The sequence below is a fragment of the Hemiscyllium ocellatum genome, chromosome 3 (genome assembly GCF_020745735.1).
Source record: "Hemiscyllium ocellatum isolate sHemOce1 chromosome 3, sHemOce1.pat.X.cur, whole genome shotgun sequence".
NCBI lineage: Eukaryota > Metazoa > Chordata > Chondrichthyes > Orectolobiformes > Hemiscylliidae > Hemiscyllium > Hemiscyllium ocellatum.
This window is the reverse complement of record NC_083403.1, coordinates 104,950,737-104,964,612: the sequence shown is the minus strand read 5'-3', so window position 1 is coordinate 104,964,612 and position 13,876 is coordinate 104,950,737. Positions and strand designations below refer to the sequence as shown.

The following is a 13,876-nucleotide window of genomic DNA, read 5'->3' as shown; positions in this document are numbered from 1 at the left end:
GGAGATGCTGCATTAATAGAACAAGCTGCCAAAAGAAGTAATGAAAGCTAGTACAATTACAACATTTAAAAGGCATCTGAATGGGTATATGAATAGAAAGGGTTTAGAGAGATATGGACCAAATGCTGGCAAATGGGACTAGGTCAGATTGGGATGTCTGGTTGTGCGGATGAGTTGGACCAAAGGGTCTGATTCCATGCTGTATGACTCTATAAGTGAAACTCTCCAGCCCATGCAACATCCTGGTAAATCTCCTCTGCGCCCTCTCCAGGGCTATCATATCCCTCCTATAATGTGGATTCCAGACCTATATGCAATAATCTAACTGTGACCTAAGCAACATTTTATGCTGTTTCAGATTTCCCTCCTGCTCTTAAACTTGATGCCATAAGCGTTCTTAACCAGTTTATTGACCAGTCCTGGGACCGGTGTATACACACACCAAGGGCCCTCTGATCCTTGGTGCTTCCCGTTCATCATGCTTTCCCTTGCCTTCTTTATCCTTGAGGGTAGATGAAGCTTGTTGCATAGGGCAGTTAGCACCTGAAAGGTTTAACTAATATCATGAAATCACTCATTACTCATCAGGACACAAAGGCTGGGTGGAGCTAACCAGACTCCCAATGTGTAGTGACCAGTTTTGTGTACAAGAATGTTTCAATAGCAGAAATTTGAACTTTTAAATTGAGCCTGATACCTCACAAGAGATCATCATGTCCCTCAGACGTACTGTGACTACCTACTAAGTAATATGTATCATCTCTTTGTCAAGACTGAGTCTATCTTTAGCCAAGGACTTTATGTGGACATCCTTTCCTGCTTGGTATCAGGAACTTAGACCGATTGCAAGAAGGATAGGGGCAGGGAACTAACCAAGACAGTTGGGATCAATCACTGTGGTCATGTGAAGGTTCTTTTTGTTGCACCATTTCAAGACGACGCACAGTGGGGCGATTTTACCTTTAAAAGAGAATTAATATACAGATCTAGTAAGTTTGCAGATGGCACCAAAATTGGAGGTGTAATGGACAGCAATGAAAGTCACGTTGGATTACAATGGGGCCTTGATCAAATGGGCCAATGGGCCAAAGAGTGGCAGATGGAGTTTAATTTAGATAAATGTGAGGTGCTGCATTTTGGACAGGCAAATCAAGGCAGGACTTATACACTTAATGGTAAGCTCTTGGGGAGTGTTCCTGAACAAAGACACCTTGGAGTGTTCCTTGGAAGTGGACTCGCAAGTAGATGAATAGTGAAGATGTTTGGTATGCTTGCTTTTATTAGTCAGCGCATTGAGTGTAGGAGTTGAGAGGTCATGGTGTGGCTGTATAGGACGTTGGTTAGGCCATTTTTGGAATAATGCATACAATTCTGGTCTCCTTCCTAGCAGAAGGATATTGTGAAACATGAAAGGATTCAGAAAAGATTTACAAGCCTGTTGCCAGGCTTGGAGGGTTTCTGCTATAGGGAGAGGCTGAATAGATTGGGACTGTTTTCCCTGAAATGTTGGAGGCTAAGGGGTCACCTTATAGAGGTTTATAAAATCATAAGGGGCATAGATAGGGTAAATATTCAAAGTCTTTACCTGAGGGTGGAGGAGTCCAGAACTAGAGGCACAAATTCAGGGTGAGAGGGGAAAGATATAAAAGGGATCTAAGAGTCAACTTTTTCACACAGAGGGTGGTGCATGTATAGAATGAGCTGCCAGAGGAAATGGTGGAGGCTGGTACAATTACAGCATTTAAAAGGCATCTGGATGGGCATATGAATAGGAAGGGTTTAGAGGGATCTGGGCCAAATGCTGGATTAATTTAGATATTTGGTCGGCATGGACAAGTTGGATTGAAGGGAATGTATCTGTGCTGCTCAATTCTATCACTGTATGACTCTATCTAACTGGGCCAGGAGCTGACTGGCTCCTGCATTTCTTAAAATGGTGGTTTTGTTACAACAACAACCCAGAACACGATGCTAAGAAGATAAGAGAGAGAATAAGGTTCGGGTTATAGAGATGTACAGCACGGAAACAGACCCTTCAGTCCAACTCATTCATGCCGACCAGATATCTTCATCCAATCTAGTCCCATTTGCCAGCACTTGGCCCATATCTCGCTAAACCTTTCCTATTTATATACCCATCCAAATGCCTTTTAAATTCTGTAATTATACCAGCCTCCACCATTTCTTCTGGCAGCTCATTCCATTTACGTACCACCCTCTGTGTGAAAAAGTTGCCCCTTGGGTCACTTTTATATCTTTCCCCTCTCACCCTAAACCTATGCCCTCTAGTTCTAGACTCCCCGACCTCAGGGAAAAGACCCTGTCTATTTACCATATCCATGCCCCTTATGATTTTATAAACCTCTTTAAGGTCACTCCTCAGCCTCCGATGTGCCAGGGAAAACAGTCCCAACCTGGCATCATCCTTGTAAATCTTTTCTAAATGCTTTCAAGTTTCACAACATTCTTCTGTTATGAGAGAGACCAGAATTGCATACAATATTGCAAAAGTGGCTTAACCAATGTCCTGAAAAGTCACAACATGACCTCCCAACTCTGTCCACTAAAGGAAAGCATACCAAACACCTTCTTCACTATCCTATCTACCTGCGACTCCACTTTCAAGGAGCTATGAACCTGCACTCCAAGGTGTCTTTGTTCAGCTACAGTCCCTAGGACCTTACTATTAAGTGTGTAAGCCCTGCTCTGATTTGCCTTTCCAAAATGTAGCATTTAACATTTATCTAAGTTAAACTCCACATGCCACCCCTCAGCCCATCGGCCCATAACAGGACGTTGAATCTGCACGGTTAGATGGGATTTATAAAAATCAGTAAACTGGATAGACCGAAGGAAAGGTGAACCCTATGATGTCTCGTCAAAGGACGTGTTAGAGTAGGATGTCCTGAGGTATTTCCCAACCAATGAAGTCCTTTGAAACATAGTCATTGTTATACTGGATGCAAAGGTCAAATAAAACACAGCAATATCTAATGGAGAAATGAACATTTAATCTATATTAGTGATGTTGACTGAGGAATAAATATGAGACAGAACTTGCCAGTTTTTAAAAAAAATCACCTGGACATTTCTTTTAATGTCTGCTTTTGTCTCACTTTAATGTCTCATCTGAACAGGCAGTACCTCTGACAGTGCAGCGCTCCCTCGGTATGGGCTCTGGATTTTTGTCCAAATTCTGATGTAGGGCTTACACCAGGGCACCTCTCTCAGACGGCTGAATGCCAGCACTGAACCAGCAAATGAAAGGAGTTATTGAGTCCTCACAGCAATGAGGGGGAGCTAAATTAATATTCACAACTGAAATGCCAGGAAATCTTCAAGGCATCGTGTGTTAATGACTATCTCGAATGATGTTGATTCAGCTGCCTCACAGCATTGGTTGCTCCTCCCTGGTGATTTAGACACTGCAAGGCTGTCAGAGTTCCTTGTTCAAACAAAAATCCTTCATAAATCTTCAGATACAAAGGCTGATAAGATGCTCTAAAGGGGCACCGATGACAAGGCATCCTTTATAACATCAGCTATATCTGCTCAGCTTGTACAGACATGTTAACCCAATTCTTCCCACCCCTAATTACCAGACCTTAAAGTCTCAGTATGAATTAAACAGCCATGTGAGCTTTAATATGTCCAATTTAATCTGAAGACAACTTATTTAATAAATATTGTGTCCATCGTACCTATGACAGAATTACATTTACCACAAATCAGCAAGAAATTGAATCAGCGAAACTCTGTCCCATGAATGGAGGAAATCCAGTGAGCATCAGGGAGGCATGAGGGAGTTAAGTAGATGACAAAGAGAAAAAGACTTGCATTTATTCAATGCCTTTCCTGACTCCAGGGCAGTCCAATGTATTCCACAGCATTTTTAAAGTGCGATTTCAAATGTCACTATCGTAATGTGGGAAACACATCAGTTAATATGCACACAGCAAGCTCCCACCATTCAGCAATGAGTGACCGGATTACTGATATTTTGATGGGGTGACAGGGAATGGCCTTGTTTTTCTTCAAAATAACGGAATCTTTTAGACTCATGTGAAAGGTAGGGCATCAAAGGTCTCAGGCTCATCTGAAAGACAGGGCCATCCAATTGTGAGGCACTCCCTCAGCGCTGAACTGGGCCTGAAACAAACTCATTTGAGAGTAAAGTGTGATTGAAAGCACTAGATCTGACAAGGTCATCACCAACAAGATCAGCAACACTGTCCAGGGAAACGGAAGCCTCTGGTTAGAGCTTTCAAAGACTCAACAAAGACACAATGTTAAAAATCACACAACACCAGGTTATAGTCCAACAGATTTACTTGAAAGGACTAGCTTTCGGAGTGCTGCTCCTTCATCAGAAAGCTAGTGGGGTAGGATCATAGGACAAAACATTTTATAGCTAAAGATCAAAGTGTCATCCAACTGATATGACGTACTGCACAAATCTAGATTGCCATTAAGTCTTTAATCACTTAGAACGGGGTCGCAGGTTTTGATTCATTAGTATGTACATCCCAGAACTTTTTTCAAGGCACATTCACGAGATAACTTAAGGTTTAATTTTTAAAAAAATGACATCTCAGCTCAGACAATGCATTAAAGGTGAGGTCAGAGTCTGTCTGTAACCCAATCTTGAGCCAGACTGGTTCTATTACCAAAGTAGGAATTTATAAAATGTCACAAGGACTGACTGCCTTCAGACTGTGTGCTCTTTGAACAAAATAGAATGTATTTGCAAATACAAATTCACCCCATAGACTTACATGCATGTGTTTTGTGTCCAATTCCTTCTACAGCCTCCTCACCTCCTTAATGCTACTTGTCCTTCTATTTATCTTTGTATCGTCTGCAATCTTAGGCAGATGCCCTCAGTTTCTTAATGTATAAAGTGAAAAGTGGTGGTCCTAACACTGAGCCTTGCAGAACACCATTTGCCATCCTGAGAAGGACCCTTTTATCCCCATTCTTTGCTTTCTGTGAGACAGCCAAGCCTCTATCCATACTAGCACCTTGCCTCTGACACAATGGGCCATAATGGGTCCGTTTGGAGGTGGCGGAAATGGTGGAGGATGATATGATGTATACAGAGGTTGGTGGGGTGGAAGGTGAGGACCAAGGAGTGTTCTGCCCTTGTTACGGCTGGAGAGTTGGGGTTCGAGGGCAGAGATGTGAGAAATGGAGGATATGCGCTGGAGGGCATCATCGACCACATGGGAGGGGAAATTGCGGTCTTTAAAGAAGAAGGCAAGGAGGCCATCTGGTGTGTTCTGTGGAGGAACTGGTCCTTCTGGGAGCAGATATAGCGGAGACGGAGAAATTGGGAATAAGGGATAGAGTTTTTGCAGGAGGCAGGGTGGGAGGAGGTGTAATCCAAGTAGCTGCGAGGAGCCAGTGGGTTTGTAGAAAATGTCAATGTTGAGACACTGTTGGTGGAGATGGAGAGGTCCAGGAAGGGGAGGGAGGTGTCTGAGATGGTCCAGGTGAATTTAAGGTCAGGGTGGAATGTGCTGGTGAAGTTGATGAACTATTCAACCTCCTCATGGGAGTACGAGGTGGTGCCAATGCAGTCATCAATGTAGCGGAGGAAGAGGTGGGGAGTGGTTCATGTATCTGATAAACACACAGGTATAGCTGGGGCCCATGCGGGTGCCCATGGCTACCCCTTTGGTCTGGAGGAATTGGGAGGATTTGAAGGAGAAATTATTGAGGGTGAGGACCAATTCAGCCAAATGAATGAGAGTGTCAGTGGAGGGGTCCTGGTGAGGACACCGGGAGAGGAAGAAACAGAGGGCTTCATCATGGCAGATGGGGGTGTATACGGACTGGACGTCCATGGTGAAGATGAAGCATTGGGGGCCAAGGGAACGAAAGTCTTGGAGGAGACTGAGGGCATGGGTGGTGTCTCAAACGTATGTGGGGAGTTCCTGGACCAGCAGGGATACCAGAGGTAGGTGGAGATGAGCAGTGCAGGAGTAGGCTGAGATGATGGGTTGGCTGGACCAGTCAGGCTTGTGAATCTTGGGTAGGAGATAGAACCGGGCGATGCGGGGTTCCCAGACATCAGTATCTCTGCCAGTGGCTCATCAGTCTTGTCTGAATCAGGAAATTGTGGGCTCATTTCATGTTAACATATGACGTGAGGGCTGCAGGATAGGATGCTCATTCTCTGGGAGAGATTGATGTGAGCTCCGGCCACGCCTTCAGACCAGTGACCTCACCCAGGGCTGTGAATGGACGCCTTGCTACAGAAACGAAAACAGGTCCCGTCCTTTTCCTGTCAGTTCTTAAAAAAAACTGTTGTTAACGACATGCAAGTAAATGACCCGCAATCCTCCAACAGGAAAGAGCAGCTAGCAATAGGGTGGGAGTGTCGCTCCTGTACGTTCCACCGCCAAGACAAAGCTGTTCCGGAACTGCAAGGGTTACAAAGCCTTTATATTTAAAAAAAACCTTTACATCAGAAGTTCCCATCTGCTGTCTGCACAAACCACGTGTTGGTTTCGCTCACCAGATTAGCATTCAGCTTGCATCTGTATCAGTAAACAAAGCCGAATGCTGATGTATAGGAATGGAGTCAGACAGGCTAATTAGTCATGTGTGTCTTCAAACATCATTCTTTCCCCATCTGTACCCAAGGGGATTTATTTTTTAAAAAAAAGAAAAAAGGAAATCAGAGCGGCATGCATAATCCCATCAATTCAAACAATCTCGAATCTGTAGTGGCCTGAATTTGACGCTGAACAGAATTTACTGTCAATTCCTTCGGTCAGCTCCGAACAGAAATGTTTGTGCATTTATTCTAAAGCAGCTACACTGATCATTTTATAAAACAAAAGAGACTCGGTACAGGTCATTGTTGGAATGTATGCACTCGTGTAATTAAACTAAGAGTCGGGATTCACACAATTGGTTTATTTCGAAGCCATTCCTTCTGCCGGTACACACACGATGCAAAGGCCAGTGCTGAACAATGAAATATGGACTGAAATCAGAATCACGCTTTCAAACATGCGCCCACAAACCGCTTCGACAGAATTACTCGTGTGTGAGAAAGATCTCAGAAACATAAGCTTAATCTTCGCATCTCAATCATACTGAGGCCGAGAATATTACAGCTGGAATCGGCACAGTGTTTACAAGCCTCTGCATTTACCAGTATGAGCTGTGGGATGTGTCCACTGTTTCCTGCTGTTGCAACGAGGGAGAGAGCGGATGAGAAATGAGCCTACGTGGCATGTTCGCAACACCCCCCTTCCCCCCCCCCCCCCCCCCACCCCCCATCGTGAAAAGTCCTGCAAACACTTGAAACATCCTACTGCAGTTAGGACAAGTGTGTGATGCAACAAATGGCGTTTCGCAACCTTTTCAGTTGATCGTGAATTGTGCCAATCGTGTTTATTTGTCAACGAAATTGGTGGCGTTGCTGATACAATAACAAAACAGAGATGACTCTTTGCATTTTAATATCGACGCTATGCATTCTATGGCGTATTATATATAAGCAACATATATAATTTACTGATAACAAAAACGTATTCATGAAATGAACATAGAAACAGGCCATTCATGCCGTCTGCTCTTTGTTCGACACAACTGTCCTCATATACTTCCTTGATAATGTTACATGAATACACTAAGATACTTGTGTACTGATGTGATGTGAATGCCTTATTTCGGTACACATGAGTTCAGGGTGTCTGTAGGAGGTGAGCAGATGTCGAGGTTCTCCAGTGCTGGAAGCGGGAGGGCAGGATTGTGAAGCTTGCCTTGTTGGGATAGCTTCGCTTGCTGCAATGACTGCTGGCTCCGCTCCAAGTTTCCCTTTGCCAGGCGGTGGGGGGGAGGGGGAGGGGACAGCGCCTGCGCACTGATAGCTTGGCTGGGTGCCCGCGCTGAGCGAGAGCCTGAGGGGTTGGGCACTGAGAGAGAGAGAGTGTGTGTGTGTGTACGTGACTGAACTGCCTAACATCCTCTTTCAGAAAACTAATGATCGCAGGCACTCAGCAGCAACCCCCACCCAGATCGTGTTGTTGTTTTGTGTGTGTGCACATTTCTTACGCATTGCCTCACCCGGTTCAGAGCAGCACTGGGAAACCTCGCTGCTTTGTGTCCAACTCGAAAAGGGGGGGGGGGGGGAAGTCTCCCCCAATTCCCCCTTCTGGGGACATGTACATACCAAGTCTGTTATAGAGAGGGAAACGGAACCCACCCCAACATTTGCCTTAGGCAAACTGGTACGTGGTAATTATAAAGTTACAAACTATAAGTCCCATGTGCCCCAAGCACTCCCTTTTATTGAAGCCCGCTTGGATGTGCAGCTGCTGTTTTAAATAGCCACACATTTTTAGCAGCACACATTTCTTAAAATGGAAATGTGTTCACTGTTTGCTTACTCAGTCGTTTCACAGACTTTATTATCAAAATCCAAGCCGCGTATGTTGACTTTTACTTGTTCATAGTTATCCTTCTTACGCATTAAATAAACTGTATTTTTTTTCGTGTTTACAATCCGCGTCCTTCAAAAACTTAAAACAAAATGGTTTGCCACTTGTGAATTAATGTCATTACATTGGAAATAGTAGCGCGCAATGTTCGGCATTTCTGCTTGAATGTTGACATTTATCCAACCCCCCGCCAGCGCCAGAGTAATTTTTTTGATGACACATTTTGCAATGAGCTCATTATTTAGAAGGGGAATCTTCCGAAGTGCCCTGTAAGTTGTAAACACGCTACAATGCACCATTGACAAGAGAACTCGGAGAAAACATGTGTCAAATAATAACGATGTGCAACAGCCGCGTGTTGCACCATATGTAATCCCCTGCGGATTTAAAAACGAAACTATGCGAGAGAAAAAAATAAATGTGCAAACCGTACGCAGAGAGCATAGCATCTACCAAAAATGAAACAAAATGGGGGTAAGGGTTGTTGTTTTTTTGCAACTACAGTTGATGCACAATTAGACTCCTTCATTTGCAGTGCCAAAAGAAAACACAGGAAAGTCAAAGGCTTGCAGTATGTAGTTGGCAGAAGTTCCTGTGACATTTCCAATATCAACAGGAGGGCATTGGAACCGGACCTTGACCTCATCTTGGGCTGTACTATGTGCAGACAGTACAGAGAATGAGTCTATGTTCACTGCTTCACCCAACCCCCACCCCGTCAGTTTTACTTTGCAAATTATTTCCAGAACTTCATGTACACCTTAAAGTCCCCTCAATATGAGACGGATCAGGGAGGGAGGGCGCTTTTCAATGTAGCAAAATGCACACCAATCTCTCACCAGTGCACTTCCATTGCAGGCTTTTGGTTCGGAAATGGTTAATGCCAACAACCGGGAGCAATGCAGCAGGAAGCCCCTGAAGGGTTAAAGAAGGCGAGCCCGCCAGGTGAGGAAAGAAGGGGGAGCAAAGCACACGAAAGTATTTTAAAAATCTGCATTCTGGTTTATTGGGGTTGTGTGGGGCGGGTTGGGGTGAAGAAAAAGTCCCATTCATGACAGCCGCTTCTAATTTTAGAGTGGTTGAATCACCGAATTTGCAGTGCACTCAGGATCTCCTTTCACTGCCGTCCTCTGTGTGTGTGTGTGTGTGTGGACGCGCGCGTTTTTCCTCAGCGGCGCTGTCTTTGCACTGAGTGGCATTTCCGCCTGGTGAGGCTGGCCCCGGCTCCTTGTTATTTGTTTTGCATTGCTGCTGCGAAATAAACAATTTTTTAAAAAAAGAATAAAAACGTGCAGAGCTAGCCATGCACGGGTGCCGGTGACGCGCGCGCGCCCCCGGGGACGCGGGGTGGTGGTGGTGGTGCGCGCCGCCGCCCGCCCTGGCATTCCGAATGGAATGTTGGTAAACGGAGCCTCTTCTGGATATGGAGCGTGAGAAGGAATAGAGGATGGAGGAGGAGGGACGCATGCGCACCTCTACCTCTTTTTGTGTGGGGGGGAGGGGCAAAGACAATGGCAGTACGTCACACCAGAGGTCCACTCCATCTCCTCACACTGGTGAAGGGATTGCGAGGGGGAAGGGGGGGGGAGAGGTTGGCGCACGCGCACCTGTCGAAGAAACGCTGGGCCCGGGGAGGAGGGGTGAGTGATTGACAGGTGACGTCAGGCCGGGGCAAGCGAGGAAGGGGCAGCGAGAGGGAGAGAGAGCGAGTGAGTCCGGGCCGCGCGCTCCGGGGACAGGCGCTGCCGCTCGCCATGAAGTTGCAACTTAGTAACCATTTGATGTAGATACTTTGTTTCTGTTTCTCTCTCTCTGTGTGAACATCGCCGTGTTGTTGTTGCTGCTGCTGCTGCTGGATTGTTACTGTATCTTTTTTTTGTTGCACCGAGATTGTTGCATAGTCAGCAAGAAAAGGTGGCAGAGACGGAGGGCGAACCCTGCATTACACACACACACACACACACACAGAGTGAGACACCCACCCACCCACAGACTGTGAGAGCAGCGGGTGCGACACGGTGAGCCGGAGACTTCCCCCACCCCCCTCTCCTCCCCCTCCTCACCCACATCTCTCCTCCAGATCTAACTCACGGGCAGAAGGAGGATCTCCGAGGCGCCGCTCGCCATGTCGTCCGCCACGGTCGCCTCCACCCGGAGACAGTCCTGCTACCTGTGCGACCTGCCCCGCATGCCGTGGGCGATGATCTGGGACTTCACCGAGCCCGTGTGCCGGGGCTGCGTCAACTACGAGGGCGCCGACCGCATCGAGTTCGTGATCGACACGGCCCGCCAGCTGAAGCGGGCGCACGGCTTCCAGGAGGGCCGCTCGCCCGGGCCGGTCCCGGTGGCGGTCGCCGCCGCCAAAGCGGCGCTGGCCAAGGAGAGCACGGCGCCGCTGGGGCACCCGGCGGACGGCTGCTCGGCGGGGCCGCCCCGGCCGCTGGACCGCTACCCGCTGGCGTCGGACCGGCCGCCGCCGCGCCTGGACTTCCCGGCCGCGGCCCGGCAGAACGGCTCGCTGCTGAACGGCTACGCCAAGGGGGCGGACGAGCCGCCCGAGCTGAACCGGCAGAGCCCCAACTCGAGGAGGGGCGCCGCGCCGCCGCCGCCGCTGCCCAGCCTGGTGCCCATGGTGAACGGCAGCTCGCACCCTCTGCCTCCTCCGCCTACTCCGTCCTCCTCCTCCGCCGCCTCCTCCTCGCAGCCGCACGGTGGTGTGAACGGCCGCCTCCTGGATGTAAACAAACGGCCCGGGAGCGGGTCCGCCGCCGCCTCCTCCTCCTCCGCGGCCCCGGAACACGAGGCGAGCGCCAAGGAGTGCAGCGGCAAGCACCGAGCCGAAGAGCTGGCCGACAGCCTCAAGGACTGGGCCGGCAAGCCCAAGACGGTGAAGGAGACGCTGATGAGCCTGGCCGGACACCCGCCCTTCGATGTCCGCTTCAAGAAGGAGCACCCGCTGCAGCACGGCCGGGTGCTGGCCTTCGAGGCCACGGCGGCGGCAGCAGCGGCGGCGGCGGCGGCTGCAGCCAAGTCAGGTAGGCGCTACAAGAGTGCAGCACTCTCGGCTCTCCTGCGCCAACAGCCCAGTGCACCAAGTTGCTGCAGGGGGAGGTGGGGGGGACACCCTTTGCATGTTCCTGGGAACTAACGGACCCCCCCCCCCTCCTCTCTGTGTTTGCAAGCACAGTGGGGTGAAGCTAGGATCAGGAAGGTGGGGTGTGATGGCAGGGACAGGCCGCTCGGCCCATCGGGCCTGTGATAGCAGCGTGCTACTTCCGGGAAGTGGCCTTGACTCCTAAGGCAGTCAAGACAATGAGTGTGCGTTTATGTTTTGCTCAGGTTCCCGCTACTGTTGTTTACCTCTGTTGCCAATCTGCCTTTAATTTGACGTGCCCTCGCTCCCCCTCCCTCCCTCCCCTCCCTCCCTCACCAGGTACCCGAGGAGGACGCAAAAGGAAAGCCTCGCCTGAACCAGACTCAGAAGGCACTGGGCCACCCCTTGGCAGCAAGGTCAACGGGGAGGGGCAGCCCTGGCCCCTGATATCCACCGACGGGCTGAAGATGACGCCAGCGTCTTATGCCCCCTCGCCATCCCCCCACTCCACGCCGCCGGACGGTGGGCAGAATGGACAGTCTCCCATGGCCGCCCTGATCCTGGTGGCAGACAACGCGGGCAGCGTGCACTCGCCAAAGGAGGCCGGACAGGTCCACTCGACCACCCGACGCAACAGCAGCAGCCCCCTCTCGCCATCGTCCCTCAGCCAGAGGCGGATGGGTCACCGGGATGGAGCCGCGCCGGCGGGCAATCCCCACCCAGGCATCGAGCCGGTCCACCCGCCAAACATTCCAGACTCCTCGGTGCCCAGCAGCGTGCCACTCTGTTGTACGTTATGCCACGAACGCTTGGAGGACACCCACTTTGTGCAGTGCCCATCGGTGCCCTCGCACAAATTCTGCTTCCCCTGCTCCAGGGAGAGCATCAAGCAACAGGGAGCCACAGGCGAGGTGTACTGCCCCAGTGGAGAGAAGTGCCCACTGGTTGGCTCCAATGTGCCCTGGGCTTTCATGCAAGGAGAGATTGCCACCATCCTCGCTGGAGACGTCAAAGTAAAAAAGGAGAGAGACCCATGATTCACGTTTGTGTGTTTGTGTTTTTTTTTAAAAAAAGAGAGAACGACCCTCTTGAAAATCCCAAAAAACTGATTTAATTGTATATACTCAACACGTAAACATGGCTGTACAATTTTGATTTTCAATACATTGTGTTTCTATATTTTTTGAAGATTAAGAAGGTATGTACTCATAATCGTTTTTCCTCTCTCTCTGATGTAAATCATTATTATACATTATTGGCAAAACCTTTCTGTACTGGCCTTTTTCTTGGTGACAGTGACTGTTTAATGTAGACTGTGACTAACATTGCTTTCAGAGCACTTGGGCAAAAAAAAACTGAATGCTTCTAGTTGTACCTGTATGCACTTGTTAAAATTGCCAAATACAGTTTTCTGGCATTTTATTAATACTTTGTTAGCGTCTGTGATTACTTCTTCCTTTTGAAATGAGTAATGCTTGAGTGGGGTGGAGCGGGAGCACATTGACAGTGTTGTGAGCATTGTGATGTCACTGGGTACAGTAGGGAGTGGTTATATATACATATAAAATGAAAAAGGTGCTATGGTGTGACCTTGAAAACTGCAGACGTTTCTGTTTTATTGAAAAGCACAGTGCAAGACAACATGCATGTACTTTGACTTTAGTGGCATGATTCTTGTCTGGCTATCGATTTTTGTTCTTTAGATTGACTGTGTAAAAACTACTCAGGAAGTGGTAGAAATGCCTAAGACATCTTTGTCTGTTTGTGGCTCTCTTTCTTGCTCTTTCTTCACCCCCCACACACGTACACACGCACAGTTGGCTACAATAAATCTGTTCTCTCTCTCTCTCTCTCTCCCCCCCCCCCCCCCCCCCCCCCCCCCCACTCCCCGTCCAGCTATGTTATTTGTTTGGTGTAATTCAGTGTTTAGATTTTGGCAGACAATTTAAATTTTTAACAAAGACTCCATTTATCACTGTGCCAGGACCCAGCTGAGAATGACTTTATCACTTACACTTGCCAGCCACAATACTGCCAGAAAAGGAAAGGGTTCATATCTGATATTTACAGTGCCCAGGGAAGTCAAAGTATCACTTAACTACGGCGTTGCATGTCTTTTGGAGGAAAGCGAGTCAACTTTGCTCTTTTTTAAAGTTGGGGAAAGGCTGCATCTTTTTGTAAGAAAGCCTGTTCTAAAAATAAAACAAATGATGCTTGTTGCATGTTTTGCTGCATCACTGTAGTTCGTGGGGTGCTGGGGGAAGGGAATCTGCAGCATCAGCAGTAAGGCAGAGCCACGTGACTTCCCTTGACATACAAGACTGAT

At 48.3% G+C, this 13,876-nt stretch overlaps 1 protein-coding gene across 1 annotated transcript; it reads left to right on the top strand.

Moving 5' to 3' along the window:
- Positions 1 to 9,325: 9,325 nt before the first annotated feature.
- On the top strand, positions 9,326 to 12,976 carry irf2bp2a (interferon regulatory factor 2 binding protein 2a). Its single transcript, XM_060852531.1, has 3 exons — positions 9,326 to 9,401; positions 10,537 to 11,491; positions 11,890 to 12,976. Exons 2-3 carry the CDS (start codon positions 10,582 to 10,584, stop codon positions 12,585 to 12,587), a joined length of 1,608 nt encoding a protein of 535 aa, XP_060708514.1. The 5' UTR covers positions 9,326 to 9,401; positions 10,537 to 10,581; the 3' UTR covers positions 12,588 to 12,976.
- Positions 12,977 to 13,876: the final 900 nt, after the last annotated feature.

Excerpts from the sequence above, each read along its gene's own strand:
- irf2bp2a (XM_060852531.1), top strand. The coding sequence starts at position 10,582 with ATGTCGTCCGCCACGGTCGCCTCCACCCGGAGACAGTCCTGCTACCTG. Across the intron at positions 11,492-11,889 it reads GGCGGCTGCAGCCAAGTCAG|GTACCCGAGGAGGACGCAAA; the intron begins GTAGGCGCTACA and ends CTCCCTCACCAG.